The sequence below is a fragment of the Cavia porcellus genome, unplaced genomic scaffold (genome assembly GCF_034190915.1).
Source record: "Cavia porcellus strain 051 isolate PalLab524CR breed Dunkin Hartley unplaced genomic scaffold, mCavPor4.1 scaffold_8, whole genome shotgun sequence".
NCBI classification, from domain to species: domain Eukaryota; kingdom Metazoa; phylum Chordata; class Mammalia; order Rodentia; family Caviidae; genus Cavia; species Cavia porcellus.
The window spans coordinates 40,738,928-40,756,456 of NW_026947491.1; the positions used below are offsets into that span (position 1 = coordinate 40,738,928).

General features: G+C 40.9%; 2 protein-coding genes across 15 annotated transcripts in view; one reads left to right on the top strand and one right to left on the bottom strand.

The window, feature by feature from the left end:
- Nucleotides 1–11,526: 11,526 nt before the first annotated feature.
- On the bottom strand, nt 11,527–16,406 carry LOC100726777 (tubulin alpha-1A chain). Its single transcript, XM_003475809.5, has 4 exons — nt 16,208–16,406; nt 14,117–14,339; nt 13,828–13,976; nt 11,527–12,711 (listed from the first exon to the last, which is right to left on the bottom strand). The coding sequence occupies exons 1-4, from the start codon at nt 16,208–16,210 to the stop codon at nt 11,731–11,733; spliced, it is 1,356 nt and encodes a 451-aa protein (XP_003475857.1). The 5' UTR covers nt 16,211–16,406; the 3' UTR covers nt 11,527–11,730.
- LOC106028986 (proline-rich protein 36-like) overlaps nt 16,313–17,529 on the top strand; it is a 66,699-nt gene continuing 65,482 nt past the window's right edge. For 11 of the 14 annotated variants that reach the window (XR_010049263.1, XR_010049264.1, XR_010049265.1 and 8 more), the window contains exon 1: nt 16,313–16,453. Coding sequence is in view for 1 of the 14 variants with exons in the window: in XM_063254699.1 (XP_063110769.1) it covers nt 16,449–16,453 (5 nt within the window). In the remaining 13 variants the exon portion in view is untranslated. The remainder of the gene's footprint in view (nt 16,454–17,529) is intronic. The other 3 variants (XM_063254695.1, XM_063254698.1, XM_063254699.1) reach the window with 2 other exon arrangements.

Sequence of the window (17,529 nt, forward strand, 5' to 3'; positions counted from 1 at the left end):
ATGCCGAACCAAGTATCCCTGCACCCCTGGGATGAATTCCACTTGATCATGGTGTACAATTTTCTTGACGACTTGTTACAGTCTGTATGCCACTATGTTATTTAGGATTTTTGCATCAATGTTCATTAGGAAGATGGGCCTGTAATTCTCCTTTTTAGTTGGGTCCTTCTCTGGCTTTGGTATCAGGGTAATGCTTGCTTCCAGGATTGAATTTGTAAATATTACTTCCCTTTCAATTTCATTAAATAGTTTGAGAATTAGTGCTGTTAGGTCTTCTCTAAATTTCATGTAGAATTCAGCAATGAATCCATCACAGCCTGGGCTTTTCTTTGTGATAGGTTTTAAATTACATCTTTGATTTCTTTTATTGATACTGGGTTATTTAGGATTTTTGTATGTTCTTGATTCAGTTTTGGTAATTGATATATGTCTAGGATTGATATATATCTGTCCATTTCTTCTGTATTTTCCATTTTGTTAGAATGCAAGTTTTCAAAGTAGGTATGTATGATTTTCTGGATTTCTACAGGGTCTGTTGTGATTTTACTCATTTCATTCCTAATTGTATGGATTTGAGTCTTTTCTCTCCTTTTTTGATAGGGTTGGCCAAGGGTTTGCAATCCTCCTGCCTCAGCCTCCAGAGTGCTGGGATTACAGGAGTGTGCCATCACTCCTGGCCTTCAGATTGGCTTCTTTTGCTTAGTAATAATTTAAGTTTTCTTTCTTTCTTTGTTTTTTTCTTTCTTTCTTTTCACTATGCAATTCAGGCTGGCTTGGAACTCACTTCATAGCCTAGACTGACCTCAAATTTACAGCAATCCTTCTGCCTCAGCTCCCTCCATTTCTTTTCATGATTTGCTAGCTCAATTCTTTTTAGTCCAAAATAACATTCTGTTGTCTGTATGTACCAGTTTTTCAGTTCATCTGCATCTTGGAAGGATATTTTGGTTGTTTCCAAGTTCTTGAAATTATGAATAAAGTTTCGATAAACATCTATATTCACATATCTATGTGGACATAAATTTTAACTCCTTCAGGTAAATACCAAGAAACATGATTCCTGGATAAGGTAAGAATGTGTTTTGGAAGAAACTGACATAGGGCTCGGGATTTAGCTCAGCAGCATAAGCGCCTGCCTTGGAAGCGTGCAGCCATGAATTTGATCCCTGGTACTGATTAAAAAACAAACAAAACAAAACAAAAAACCACTGACATATTGTTTTTAATGTGACTGTACTATTTTGTATGCCCAGTAACAAATAATCATTGTTATTGTGCTCACATACTCATCATGTCATCTGCCAATGTTTTATTTTTTCTTCTCAATTTGTGTTTCTTTTATTTCCTTTTGTTGTCTTACTGTATCAGCCAGGGCTTCTAATATTTTAAGGGAATGAATGGTGAGAGAGGATATCCTTGCCTGTTCCTGTTTGTAGCAGGGAATTTTCCAGTTTCTTACCTCTACCTATGATATTAGCTGTAGATAGATGTTCTTTATCAAATTGAACAAATTCCTCTCTATCCTGGTTAATGAAAAGATTTATCATAAATGATTTTTAGATTCAGTCAGATACTTTTTCTGCATCTAGTGATATGAACATGTTATTTTTCTTTGGGCCACTGATGTGGTGGATTTTTAGTGAATTTCTAATTGTTTGGCCAGCCTTATATTCCTGAGATAAATTTTACTTGGTCATAGTGTATAGCTCTTCATATATCCAATTTCATTCCTTTGCATAGAGATAACTAGTTGTCTCAGCATCATTTGAGGAAGAGACTATTGTTTGGAGTCCCTTGTTAACAGAAGGCAAAGGTGAAGCACTAGGCTTTCTAGCCAGTGCCTTTCACTAGTAACATGTGACTTCTTTCATGCAGTAATAAGCATTTAAGTCTGGACTTTCCAGTTAGGTGGTTAAACGTAGGGCCATGTTCTTTTCTTGCTGGTACTCTAATTATTATTGAAAAGCTTGCTGACTTGCCAAGCTGCTCCTTTTCTGGTTCCTTGGTAGGAAGAGGAAGCTTTTGCTGTGTTTCATTTCATTCTTGTATCCTTTATCATCTGCATTATCAGCTTCTTCAGCCCTAAGGGTTTTCTGCCTGACACAGAAAGAAAACCCAGGGAACTTGGTTCTGTGTTGTTTCTTAAGCTCATGCCTAGCCTCTTACCTCTGTCCATCTTTGAGTCTTTTCATATTTGTTTTATGCGTAATGTTCAGAGCTTTTAGTTGTACTTCATGGGATCTATAAATGTATGTCTATTTCAGATTTGTTGTCTTTCTTTTGCTCTGGCTGCTGCCTGGAAGTGTTACCCCAGTGCCATGCCACCCTGCCTTGGAGCCAGCTGATTGTGGACTGAAACCTCCACAAACAGTAAGCTAAATAAACCTTTCCTTCCTTCATTTTGGTATGGGGTATTTTGTTTCAGCAATGAGAGAAAATTAACCAAGACGCCATTACAGACCATGCTGAACTGAAACAGTTGATAGAAATGCTAACCATCTTGGTGCAGACAGTCTGACGAGTTTAAGGAAACTGGCTAAAGCTCTGCCCAATCTGTGAATGAGAAAGCACCACTTGCTGCTGGAGAGGAAGATTATGATGAAGTTTCAGATCTTGTGGAGAATTTGATAAGGCTTTCGTGTTAGTGACTTCTTGGTGCTGGGACAAAGTATCCAACACCCACAAGTTAAAGGAGGAGAGGTTTATTTAGCTCACAGTGTTTAGGGTCTTCAGCCAATTGTCAGTTGACTGCACGGCATGGCAGAGGAAGATGGCAGGGGAGAAACATCCATAATAGGGCAGGCAAGAGGCAGCAAACAGTGAGCCTCCTTTTCCCTTTTATTCCATTTAGGCTACAAGCTTATTGGTTGGTGTCACCCTCACCCAGGGTGGGCCTTCCTATTATTCACACTGAGAACTAATCAATGGACTAATTTAGTTACCACATACCCTTAATCCATATCCACACACTCTGCGTGCGTGATGGTGAACCTTTTAGAGCTTTCAGTAATGTATGCTGTAGGTTTGCTACTATTGCCCTAGATCCAGCTACTTCTGAAAAGCCCCTACCTATCAGCACATGCAGCTTTGAGGGGGACAGCTAGATACAAGCCATAACAGCTTCTAAGAATAAGGCAAACTGAACTGAGTAAACATTTGAAGATAAAATTTGGAAGAAGTTACTGAGAGCTGCTCTTTTCTACTATGACTGATTTTTAAAATTCTTTTCATTTATTGGTTTAAGAAAATCCAGACCTCTAATAATTTTAAACCAAAGCTCCTTGGACACTAGCCTGAAGCTGTTTTCAGTTATTTTCTTTTTTCTTTTTTTTTTTTTTTTTGAGTCAGAGTCTCATTATGTAGTACAGGTTGACCTTAAACTCATTTATGTAGCCCAGGCTGGCCTCGCACTCACAGTGATCCTCCTGCCTCAGACTGAGTGCTGGGATTTCAGACATGCACTACTATGCCTGGCAAATTGTTGTTGTTTTGTTTTGTTTTTTTTAGACAATCTTGCTATGCAGTCCAAGCTGGCCTTGAACTCACTGTGGAACCCAGGCTGGCAGTGGGCTCCTAATGATCCTCTTGCTTTAGCTTTCCAAGGACTGGTATTATAGGTGTGTGCTAGCACAACTGGTTCATCAGTTTTTGCTTATATAAAATTTATTCTTTGTAGCCAAGAAGTTGGGAATAAACTTGAAACAAAAAAATAAAGTTCTTTTTTTGTTTTTTTTTTTTGTCTTTTTCCTTTTTACTGGTACCAGGGATCGAACTCACAACTGCCTGCTTCCAAGGCAGGTGCTTCTGCCACTGAGCTAAATCCCCAGCCCCCAAAATAAAGTTCTTTGCCAAATTAAAAAACTACTTTTTAAAAAATCTGTTCTTAATTTTTCATTGCCCATGAACCTGAGGAAACTATTGTTTACTGTCTCCATTATCTTGCAGAATGTCACATAATTGGAATTATAAAATAGATTGCTTTTTAAAACTGGCTTCTTTCATTTGGTAATATGCATTTAAGGCACATTCTTTTTTGTGGCTTGATGATTTATTCCTTTTATTATTAAATAATATCCCATTTTATCCATTTACCTATCAAAAAACATAGTGATTGCTTCTGTTTTTGGCAGTTATGAATAAGGCTGCTATAAACATTTGTATGAATGGACTAGGAGTATAAACTCAATGATAGAATGTGTGCCTAGCATGTACAAGGCACTAGGTTTTTCCCCAGTACCAGGGGGAAAAAGTCATTTGCTTGCAGGATTTTGCATGAAATCTGTTTTTAATTTCATTCATTGTAGAGAGTTAAATAGTGACCCCCTTTCCCAAGAAAATATATATGCTGAGAATCTCAGAATGTGACCTCATAGCCAGGTGTGGTGACTCATGTCTCTAATCCCTGCACTCGGGAGGCGGAGGCAGGAGGATCATTGCAAATTGATGACCAGCCTGGGCTACAAGGTGAACTCAAGGCCAGCCTGAACTGCATTGTGAAACTCTGTTTTAAAAAAAACAAAACATGGGACTGGAGGTTTAGCTCAGCGGCATAAGTGCCTGCCTTGCAAGCAGACAGTCGTGAGTTCAATCCCCAGTACTGATAAAAAGGAAAAAGACAAAAAAAAAAAAAAAAAAAAAAAAGACAAAACACACACAAATGACCTCATTTGGAATAAGGGACTTAATGCATGAAATAATAGGTAAGACAGATATGTCCAAATGACATCAGCCTGGAGTAGGATTGTCCTAATTCCAATGATGGGTGTTCTCATAACAGACTGAAAAGGAAAAGACACATGGAGTGGAAGCCATGTGAAAACAGTGACAGGGTCTGGAATAATGAGTGCACAAGCCAGGGACCCACTAGGATTGCCAATAACCATAAGAAGCTAAGAAAAATATGGAGAACAAATTTTCCCTCAGAGCTTCCAGGACAAATTGACCCTGGTAATAACTCAGCTCTAAATTTCTGGCCTTCAGAACTGTGAGAGAACAAATTTCTGTTGTTTCGAGCCGCCAAGTATGGTAATTTGTTATGGTAGCCCTGGAAAAGGAATATAATCATTTTATTTTTTCCCTTTGGTTTTTTTTTTTTTTTTTTTTTTTTTGAGACAGTCTCTGTCTTACTTTTGTTGCTGAGACAAAATATCTGATGTACAAAATTAAGGAAGGGAAGGTTTATTTAGCTCACAATTTTGGAGGTTTCAGTCCATAATCCAGCTTCAAGGCTGGTGGCATGGCACAGGGGCAATATTTCAACATGACAGAAGACAGCAAAAGCAGTAAAAGCAAAAGAGGGAGAACAATCCCACCCCCACCCCAGCCCCCACACACCCTGCCTTCCCTGTCAGGTGTAGCAATTACACCATCCCCTTGACCTCCTGTTGCACAGGATAAGGTTATTTACAAAGCAAGGAGCCTGGCTCCCTGCTGAGTTGCTTAGTTAAACTTCTAAACTTCTCAAGTGGAGATAATGTATCAACCATTACAGTCTCACTTTGAACCTCCTGTGTGGCCCAGGTTGGCCTTAAACTTGCTGTGATCCTCCTGCCTCAGTCTCCTGGCATGTGCTACTTATACCTGGGTTGTTTTTTTATTTGTTATAGATACTTCTAAGCTTGTCTCTTACTTGTTGGCACATAATGTGCAGAGTTATTTTATATTCTAGATCTAATAATTCCAACATTCCAAAGCCTTTGCTGGCCTGTTTCTATTGTAGATTGACTGGGAGGGGTTGATATTCAAGATATCTTACCTCTGCGTATAACTGTTTTTTTTTCCATTATAAAAACTCATGTTTGGGCTGGGGATTTAGCTCAGTGGCATAAGCACCTGCAAGCAGGTGGTTGTGAGTTTGATCCCCCCCCCCCCCGCCACCGGAAAAAAAAAGATCAAAAACCAAACAAACAAACAAACAAACAAAAAAACTCATGTTCCTGGGCTCAGGGATATACCTCAGAGGCACAGCATCTTCCTGGTAAGTGTAAGGTCATAAGTTTGATCCCTAGTACCAAAAATAACAAAAAATTCATTTTCCTTGGGAAACTTTTTTGGGGAAATTCTTTGATGTCTAAAATAAGGATTTGGGGCTGGGGATTTAGCTCAGCGGCATAAGCACCTGCCTTGCAAGCAGGCGGTTGTGAGTTTGATCCCCCGTACCGACAAAATAAATAAATAAATAAAATAAGGATTTACTTTTTCTTCTGCTGGTTACTTGGCAGTACTACCTAGTCTAGGATCACATTATTTTATTCTATTTTATTTTAGTTGATTAAATAATTAATTTGCAGTGCTAAAAGAGCAAACCTATGCTGAACTACATCCTCAGCCCTTAGGATCACTTTTTATTTGTTTGTTTTTGGTTTTTTGAGTCAGAGGTCTCATTATGTAGTTCAGGTTGGCCCAGAACTCCTAGCAATCCTCCTGCCTCAGCCTCCCAAATGCTAGAATTACAAGTATATACCAGTACACCTAGCCCTAGTGTCATTTTACATTAAACTCTGTACTTTAGAAACAGCCAAATTATATGAATTAGTTTTACAAATCCTTGTAAGTCAGCTTGTTTTGACCATTTCTCAGTTTTTTGTTTTTTTTTTTTTTTTTTTCCTGTCTTGCATGAAACTAATTTTGTTGTAGTCCCCTCAAAGACAAGTTTAGGGTAGACTTACTTCTGGCTTACTGTTACACTGAAAGTTTAGCTCTTTGGAGTCTTAACTTTCTGAAGGGGATAAGTCTTTGGATAGACCCTGGACTTTACATACTATTTTTGCACCTATAGGATTGAAAATGACATTATCAATTCCACTTTCTTCTGATGTAAAAATTTGTCCCTATCCTGTCAGTTTTTTGATGCTTTTAAGAAAATGATTTTAGTTTTTGTTGGAGGGCACATCAAGATACCTAGTCTATCTTTTAAAGATAGATAGTAGCAAGTATCTAATTACTATGATTTTAGATTTTTAAATTTAGATAAATATAATGGAATGGTGTAAATTTTATATTAAAATGTCAGTTTTAGCTAGGTGAGGTAGGGCACATCTGTAATCTTAGCACTCAGGAGCCTGAGGTAGGAGGATCTTCATGTAAGTTCAAGGGCAGTCTGAATTGCATAGCAAGATCCTGTCTCAAAAAACAAAACAAAACAAAACACTTCAGTCTTTACACTGTTAAAATCACATTTTTTTAAATCACTTTTTTTTTGGTACCAGAGATCGAATTCACAACCTTGCACTTTCCAGGCAGGTGCTGGGCTGCTGAGCTATAAACCTGGCCCTTAAATTACTTTTAAACTGGAAAAACTTTAGATAGCAGCTAATGACTGAAGAGTTAAACACTTGAGAAAATGTTTCAGTGGTATAAATGCACAAATGTAAAGGCCACTGACCTAGAGAAATGGTCATATACTTCCTTAAAAGGTCATATAACCTCATCTGCTCTCAGGACTTTAGATATTATCCATGGACTGATTCCCCAAAATTTGTATTTTTTACTGAGACCTTTCCCCTGTTTCCCAAAGCACGTATCTAGCTTCCTATTCAGCATCTTCAATTGAATACCTAATAACCATCCTAAACTTATCAAGTTCCAAACAGAATTAGTGAACTCTATTTTGAGCAACACTCATATGCACAGACTGCTCCTTTCTTCTCCTAATCTTTTTTTTTTTGGGGGGGGGTTGAATTTTACTTCTATTGATGCATCTACTCAAACAAAAGATTTATTTATTTATTGTCTTTTTTTTTTTTTTGTCTTTTTCCTTTTTATCGGTACCGGGGATTGAACTCACGACTGCCTGCTTGCAAGGCAGGCGTTTATGCCGCTGAGCTAAATCTTCAGCCCCTATTTATTGTCTTTTTTGAGACAGGGTCTTACAGTACAGTTCGGGCTGGACTTGTACTCATTTTGTAGCCCAGGCTGGACTCAGACTCAAACTATCAGAGATCCTCCTGCATCAATCTCCCAAATGATGGGATTACAGGTATGTGCCACCACATCCAGCCTCTTTCCTTCTGTTTGACTTACAAATTAATTCAAATGCCCTTGAGCCACTTAACATCTATAAATATAAATGTTTATATTCTAGGAAGGCATTTTCTTGTCTAGAATATAAATATTTTGGGCACATAGGAAAAAATTTCTTTGTTTTTTTTTGAGAATCTTGCTGTGTAGCCCAGGCTGGCCTTGAACTCACAGTGATTCTCCTGCCTCAGCCTCACAGGTGCTAGGATACAGGAATGTGCCAACACAAAATATTTTAAGTGAGCTAGGTATGATGGTGGGTGCCTATAATCCTAGCCCTCACGAGGCTGGAGGTAGGAGGATCATTGCAAGTTTGAGGCCAGCATGAGCTATGTATTAAGTTTGAGGCCAGCCAGAACTACATAGCAAGACTTCAGAGAGAGAGAGAGAGAGAGAGAGAGAATTAGAGAGAGAAAGAAAGAATTAGAGAAAGCTATTTTCTCTCCAGGTACATGTGTAAGCTCTGTTTCAGGTATGTACTGATGTGTTACCAACAGCCCTAAGACTTACTACCTTAAAACAATTTAGAGCTGGGCATGGTACTGCAGGCCTGTGGTGCCAGCACTCAGGAGGCTGAGGCAGGAAAATTAACATAAACTTGATGCTAACCTGAACTATATAGTTGGACCCTGTCTCAAAAAACAACAGAAAGGGACTTATTATTTGTCATGATTCCCTGCTTCTCATGTAGGTGCATTTAGCTAGGAGCTCAGCTAGGGCTGGGATGTCTAGGGTGCTCTTATGTCTGGGGCTTTTGTGCTGTTGGTAGATATGGTGCCCTGGCTCTTTTCCACACAACCACTCATTCCCTGCATGGTCCTTTATCTATCATTAATCTAGCTGGAGCTTCTTTACACAGAGGCTTTTCAAAGAGTGAAGTCAGGGCTTCCAGACTTCTTGACTTCTGCTGCAGTTTCATGTCTTTCCCGTTCTTTTTTTTTTTTTTTTTTTTGTCTTTTTCTTTTTTACCAGTACCAGGGATCGAACTCACGACTGCCTGCTTCCAAGGTGGCATTTATGCCGCTGAGCTAAATCCCCAGCCCCGTCTTTCCCATTCTATAGTCAGAACAAGGCCCAGTTCAGATTTAAGGAGGGGAAAATAGACCCCACCTCTCTATGGGAGAAGTAGCATATACCTACAGTGAGAGGAATAGCATCTATGTTTGGAGGAAATCTATCATGTGCATATTCACAGATTTTTGAAGTATATATACTAGTGATTGAGCCCATGGCTTTTACACTAAGCTACATCCCCAGTCCTTTTCCCTATTATAACTATTTGTTTGTTTTGTGATAGAGTCTCAAGAAGTTCCCCAGGCTAAGCTCAAATTTGTGACCTTCCTGCTTCCCACAGTGCCAGAATTATACACATGCATCCAACACATCCAACTTCATGTGTGTGTGTGTGTGTGTGTGTGTGTGTGTGTGTGTGAGAGAGAGAGAGAGAGAGAGAGAGAGAGAGACAGAGAGACAGAGAGACAGAGAGAGAGAGAGAGAGAGAGAGAGAGAGAGAGAGATGCTGCGGACCAAACCTAGGGCCTTATGTGTGTTAGGGAAATGCTCTGTATAGATGCAACCCCAGCCTATATTTACACAGAATTGTGTACAATTTCAGATTTTTTTTGGTACTGGGGATTGAACTCAAGACCTTGCACTTGCCAGGCAGGTGCTTATGCTGCTGAGCTAAATCTTCAGCCCCAAAATTTATTTTTTCCTTCTATAATTAAAACTGGGATGTTAGTTTGTTTTTTTGGTTACATTTTTGGTTTTATGCCTGTATCACTTATCCTATATTTGACTGTTTCAACCAACAGTCATTGTACATCATTGTATAACTATCATGTTCCTTATGCTTTGCTAGTTAATGGCAATTATTGGCAGTGTATATTTATTGATTGATTGATTTTATTTGACAGGGTCTCTATATAGTTCAGGCTGGCCTCAAACTTGCTATGATCCTACCTTAGCCTCTAGGATACTGGAATTATAGGTATATACCACTATGTGCAATGTATATTTAAAACACACAGATTTGCCAGGTGTGGTGGCACACACCTGTAATCCCAGCACGTGGAAGTCTGAAGCATGAGGATTGCCGTGAGTTTGAGGCCAGCCTGGGCTACAAGTGACTTAAAGTTCAGCCTGAATTGCATAGTAAGACCCTGTCTCAAAAAACCAAAAAACCAACATACAACCACACAAATTTGAGCTAGTTACCATATTGTTTTAAAACTGAAATTAGCAAGACTTTACTTTTTGTGCAGCAGCTCTGTTTATAGTAGGTTCTAGTTAAAACTGCTGAACACTATTGGATTGGCTTTGAAATTAGTGGATCTTATCTTTCTTTCCTTTTTTGGTGGTGTTGGGGATTAAACCCAGGGCATTGTGCATGTCAAGTACTTTACCCCTGAGCTATCACCTCAGTTTTTTGGCTAAGATCAAGTATGTCTACCTCTGAGTTATTAACATATATTAAACACAAATTTTGGTAACTAAATAGCATCAATACCCCTGGGTTGGCGATGTCAAGGGAAAAATAGATGAAGTCAGCAAGTCAAACCAAAAAAGCAACTTCATTAATACTGGTATTATCCCTGAACAACAAAAAAAATGTAACAGACTTGCTTTCTTTGGAAAGAGATGGTCTTTTGGTCATTTTAACTAGCAATACAGCTCTAATTTTAGAGACTGCTTAATTTGAAACTTTCTAACAGTTGGTGCTAATGCCTGTAATTGCATTACTTTTGTTCTCTGAAGTTATTGTCCCATGTGTAACAATACAGTGGAGCAAATAAATGTCAGGCTATTTGAATATAATATTCAACAAAAAATAGGTTTGGGAAAAAGACAGATGTGGGGTTAGTCTAGAAGGCTCTTCTAGAGAGAGCAGGTATCTTTTGGAAACTCAGGGTAAGGATAGCTGGGTGGTAATCCCAGCCTTTGGGAGGCTCAAGGGGGGATGATCACCTTCAGTTTGAGGCCATCCTGGGCCACACACTTAAGTTTGAAGCAAGCCTCAATTACATAGCCACACCATCTCAAAAAAACCCATGTGTGAGCATGAAGGAGTTTGTGGAGCCTTGTGATGCATTTGAGTTATTTACTATTTTATCTGTTAGTGGTATGAGATTCAGCAGCCAGCTAGATTAAGTTATGTTCTAGGCAACTTTCAACTCTAAAATGAAACTTAGTATAAAAATGAAGTTAAACTTTAAGAACAATACATAATACTATCTAATGATGATCTTTACATTTTCAGGAACTCAATGAAAAACACAAGAGAGCTGGGCATAGTGGTACATGCCTATAATCCCGGCATTTTTGGAAGCTGAAATAAGTCAGCAAATTTGAGCCCAGTTTAAGCAAATTAGAGACTGTGTCTCACAATAAATTAAAAAGTGGCTGACAATTCCACCCAGTATTAAGGCCATGGATTCAGTTTCCTAGTTAAAAGAAAAAAAAAAAAAAAAAAAGCAAAGAGAAAAAGAATAAATACAAGACAGTTAATTTAAGACAGGGAATACTTTACTGAAAACCCATCAAAGAAATGGACAATTTGGGTCTGTGACAAAGCATTTATGTTTTAAAGCATAGGTCAGTAATTGTATGAGAGCATACACTGCTAAATATGAATTAACTGATCAGACCACAATTTTTCAATGTTTAGAACAGAATAAGCTTCCCTGTAAAAGCAGCACCTTTGTGACATTTTTAGTATTCCTCGCCTTCTTCCTCGCCCTCTCCTTCAACAGAATCCACACCAACCTCCTCATAATCCTTCTCAAGGGCAGCCATGTCCTCCCGGGCCTCAGAAAACTCCCCCTCCTCCATCCCCTCACCCACGTACCAGTGAACAAAGGCACGCTTGGCATACATCAGATCAAACTTATGGTCCAGGCGAGCCCAGGCCTCAGCGATGGCTGTGGTGTTGCTCAGCATGCACACAGCCCTCTGCACCTTGGCCAGGTCTCCACCAGGAACCACAGTAGGAGGCTGGTAATTAATGCCAACTTTGAAGCCAGTGGGGCACCAGTCCACAAACTGGATGGTACGCTTGGTCTTGATGGTGGCAATGGCAGCATTAACATCTTTGGGGACCACATCACCACGGTACAACAGGCAACAAGCCATGTATTTACCATGGCGAGGGTCACATTTCACCATCTGGTTGGCTGGCTCAAAGCAGGCATTGGTGATCTCTGCTACAGAGAGCTGTTCATGGTAGGCTTTCTCAGCAGAGATGACAGGGGCATACGTGGCCAGAGGGAAGTGGATGCGGGGGTAGGGTACCAGGTTGGTCTGGAATTCTGTCAGATCAACATTCAGGGCTCCATCAAATCTGAGGGAAGCAGTGATGGAAGACACAATTTGACCTATCAGCCTATTCAGGTTAGTGTAGGTGGGGCGCTCAATATCAAGGTTTCTACGACAGATGTCATAGATGGCCTCGTTGTCTACCATGAAGGCACAATCAGAGTGCTCCAGGGTGGTGTGGGTGGTGAGGATGGAGTTGTAGGGCTCTACAACAGCTGTGGAGACCTGGGGGGCTGGGTAAATGGAGAACTCGAGCTTGGACTTCTTGCCGTAGTCAACGGAGAGGCGCTCCATCAGCAGGGAGGTGAACCCAGAGCCAGTGCCCCCACCAAAGCTGTGGAAAACCAGGAAGCCCTGCAGACCTGTGCACTGGTCAGCCTGTTAGAAAAGAGAGGAATAGAGGAAACATTAATTTGTTTTTTGGGGATATAACCGTAGAATACTTTTACTCTTCATGTATCCCCAAGGATTTAAATGTTATTTTGACAAATACTTTTTATTTACGTTTTTTGAGACAAGGTCTTACCATGTAGTTCATACTGGCCTTGAACATACTATGTAACCCAGGCTAGCCTCAAAACTCATAGCAATCCTCCCTGCCTCAGCCTTCCAAGTATACCCCCATACCTGGCTGACTGCCCTTTTTTTTTTTTGGTCTTTTTGAGATGGGGTCTTGCTATATACAGTTTAGGCTGGCCATGCACTCACTTTGTAGCCCAGGCTCGTCTTGAGTTTGCAAACCTTAGCCTCCCAAGTGTTGGGATTGTATAGGTGTGCACTACCACACCTGGCACAAATGCTTTTTTAAATTTAAGGGACTGTGGATGTAGCATAGTGATAGAGTACTTGCTTGGCATGCATGGGAAACCTTAAGTTCAATCCCTAGTACCATATGTACCTAAGTAAAGAATGGAAAAACCTTGCAATTACACAGTATTTAATTTTTTAAAATCCTCAGTATTTACAAAGTGATACCAAATAGGTCATGCTTTTGTTCTTGTTTGGGTGTTGGTGGGAACTGAAACCAGAGCCTTGTTTGTGCATGCTGGGCAAGTTTTGTCACCGAGCTATATCCCTATTTCCCACAGTTCATGTTTTAAGTAAAACAAAAAATCTAAAGGAGGGGCTGGGGATTTAGCTCAGCAGCATAAGCACCTGCCTTGCAAGCAGGCAGTCGTGAGTTTGATCCCTGGTACCGATTTAAAAAAAAAAAAAAAAACCTAAAGGAGTAACCCATACCACTTTTAATTATATTTTTATTCTGTTTGGAAAAAAAACAGCTTTATTCAAATGATTTTTTTCTTTCTTTAGAGATGGGGTAGCAGGTGGGGGAGCTTGGGAGGGAACTATCTTACCTGTATCTTACTTAGGCTCCCTTGAACTTGTATACCTCCTGCCTCAGCCACCCTAGTAGCTGGGATAATAGGCTTGTGTAACCTCATGGCCAAATGTCTTTATGCTCATTGAGTTATGTTGTTCTCAAGAATAACATACCAGTTTCCGAATTCGATCCAAGACGAGATCAATGATCTCCTTGCCAATGGTGTAGTGCCCACGGGCATAGTTATTGGCAGCATCTTCCTTGCCTGTGATGAGCTGCTCAGGGTGGAACAGCTGGCGGTAGGTACCAGTACGCACTTCATCTGGAAGAGAAGAAACCCACTGCCCATTACTAAAAACCTGCAGGTACATGCTTAAGCCTGGGGCCTCCACAGAACCCTCAGGCCATAGCCTCAAGCCCCTGAACCCTGGCGAATCCCATGGGTGTCCGAGGTCCTCTCACCAATGACTGTGGGTTCCAGGTCTACAAACACTGCCCTGGGCACATGTTTGCCAGCACCGGTCTCACTGAAGAAGGTGTTGAAGGAGTCATCTCCTCCCCCAATGGTCTTGTCACTTGGCATCTGGCCATCGGGCTGGATGCCATGTTCCAGGCAGTAGAGCTCCCAGCAGGCGTTGCCAATCTGGACACCAGCCTGGCCAACGTGGATGGAGATGCACTCACGCTGTGAAAAGGGTAAAAGAAAAAAGTTATAAAATTAATAGCATTTTGAATTTATATGCCATTCAAATTTATTTGGGATCCTATCCCTTAATATGACAGAAATTATTAATGAAATGGACCTCTTACAAATGTTGCAAGTGGGTGTGACCTGAATAACAATGTCATCTTGCACTGTTTAACACAGTGCAAGCCCATTGTTTCCACAGCCATACTTGAATAGAAAATTCTTTTATATTAAAAAATATTAGAAGTACGAATTTTAAAATTTAAATTACATACAGTCACTAATTGGAATTAATTTCATTACTTCCTTCCCTTTTAAAGATGAAGGTTTCCTCTTAACAGGACTTGGCATTTTAATCTGGACATCTGTATTGCAGCTGAGGCTCAAAGCCACACCCTTCTGCAGTCTCTGCAAAATCCATCAATGCGATGGGGGTTAGAAGTCAGACAAGGGCTGCCTGCTGCACTGCTGTATTTCCCGTGCCTGGTGCTGGCTGGCACTTCTGCTGCATTATTTAACACAGCAAGCTCTAGTTCCAGCCACTGCCTCCATGATCTCATTGTGCTGCTTTGCAATGTTCCTCCTGCGACCCTAGCCCATGTGCCTGGATTGAAATGAATTAATGAAGATGCACTAGAACAAAAGACAGTTGGACGCACTGTATAATTCTTTGTCTGCAGCAGTTTTATTACCTAAAAAAATCTTTTTACAGAATCTTCTCCACTGTAAAAAAGCTGAAAAATTATTAGAACCTTTATAACAACAGTTCCTAAGTTCGGAACAAATATCACAGGAGAAGCTACCAAATGAAAGAATAAAAGTCCAGTGAAAGGATAACATTTTTATGTAAAAGAATGAAACAGTATTCTTTCTGAGATTGTCTGCCCACCACAGGACATTCCTGTTCTTTTTATCTTATAATATTTCCGTGATCTGTAGGGACACAACGTTCATTGTCTATTCAATGACATATGGTGAGGGCGTTTCCCTGCGTTCTAACCATAGGGACCCCAGGCTCACAAAGGCTTCTCTAACCTCGCAATGCACAGCCTCAGCACCCCCACTCCGTGCCTGGGGGGACGCTTTTCCATTGTCAAGGGACTTACACTTTTGCTTCTGGAGACAATACATGTCATCTAAGTTTTAACAGTGAATAAAAAATCTTTTGAAGCTACAATTTCGCAATGATAAAAGGCTTTCATTAAAAGTCTGACAGAGGAGGTTTAGCCAGGGCGAGCCCCGCCCAAAGCCTGAGAGCCAGAAACAAACAACACCGCCCCTGCGCCTCCCCGGCACCGGCTGCCAAGGGCTGCAACAGAAACTAATCATTTTCCCGTTTAATATACGAGTATCTTTCTAAAAGGCCAGCGACACCGTGAGGGCTCATTCCGCACACACCCAAGGCTCCCTCGCCACGGGCCCCAGCTAACACTCGGCTCCCGGCCCTTGCGGACGACTCCTCCTCTCTGCGCCCCGGAACCGCGCGTAAGGAAGGGGCCTCTCCGGGCAGCGGGTACAGCGAGGCCGCGCAGGGGCCGCCGCAGTCGCCTTTCCCGGCCCAGACCCTTTTGTCACGACAGACGGGGAGCTTGTACTCCCGAAGGGCTCTCGGGTAACAGAAATTCCCTCGCGCCGCCTTTGTTCTTCCTGATTCTCCTCCGTGCTCGGCCCGTTTTCTGCTGGGTTTTTGCTCCCCGCACTGCGGCGGCGGGGCCAAGGGGTTCAGGCAGACAAAGCTAAACTTCACAAAGCATAGACTGCCTTTACCCAAAGAGGCTACAAAAGAAATGTTTAAGGTTTTCCAAGTAGACCTTGGGGACCGATTTCACCCACTGTTCACAAAGAGCCGGAGAGAAGAGTCTTACCATGGTTGTTGCTTCGCGGATGCCAAGCGGATAGAGACGAGAGGAGAGGTTGCTGCTTCTTACAGCGCGACTCTTAGGCGGTCGATGTAAGAGAACCTGCGGCACATGGGCGGATGCGGCCTCCTATATACAGCTCGGTCACCATGGGGATGGGTCAGGGCCTTTTCCTGTTGGTCCAGACCCCTCAATCTGCCCAGAGAAGTCAGCTTTGGAGCGTGGTGATTGGTGCAAGCGACATGGGATGAGGTAATCTCTCCCCGCCCCCTTTTCCCTAACATCCATAGACTGTTTGCATCCTTTAGACAAAGAGACCGTGCAAAGGCAGGCAGTGGAGCATCCATTATGGGGTGTGGTTGGGGAGGGGCCAAAAGGGAAGAAGTAAGGCTGAGGATAGATGGTTTTATACTGTTTAAACCTCAAACGACCATATAAAATTACCTACCTAAGACTTTTTCTTGCACCTAATCGCACTATGTGTTGAGATTAAACATTTGTGAAAAACTACGCCTAGCTTCTCCCTCAGAGTTGTACTAAATTCGACTACATTCTGTTGAGATTAGACATTTCTAATTGCTTTTAAAATGAGGCAGGAAGAAGATGGGATGATGCTCAAAATTGCTTGGGTAAATTTTTTAATTTAAGATTTAACCTGAGGCATGAAGATCGCAAATTCGAGCCCAGTTTAGGCGATTTAGCGAGACTGGTGTCTCAAAATTGAATTAAATAGGGCTGGACTGGGAATATAGCTCAGTGCAAAGTGCCTGGGTTTGATCCCCATTACTAGAAAAAAAATTTTTTTTTCCCATAATAGTCATCCAAAATGATTTCTTAAGTTTGAATAATGTTTCAGGCCAGTTTTTGCGCCCGCGTAACACACAGACACACAACACATTGCTAACAAAAGTGGAAGATGGAAATAATAGCTGTATTGAATACAGTTTTACGTATATGGGGTTAAATTGTTTAAGAGGCATCCCTTTTAAAAAAAGAGAGATCCCTTTACCAGAAATCTCAGTAATATATTTTGTTTGGGTGTATCGTTCATAGAAATGAATCATCTTTCTGATACAAAATGGGAAAAATGCAAAAAGAAAAAACTGAGTTTAAAAAAAAAAGCTAGAGTACCATCTATATGCACAGTTTTAGTTTTGCATTGTTCTCTTTTCTGGAAAATATCAAGCCAAGGGAAAAAAAAATCTCGGAACACCAAGTCAAAAAGAAGACAGTTACATAATGGAAAAAGAAAACCATTTTATAATGTTGCCTCCGTGCACAGACGACTGTGCCATGTCAGCTCAGCTGCATCTCATTTTTATGCAGTT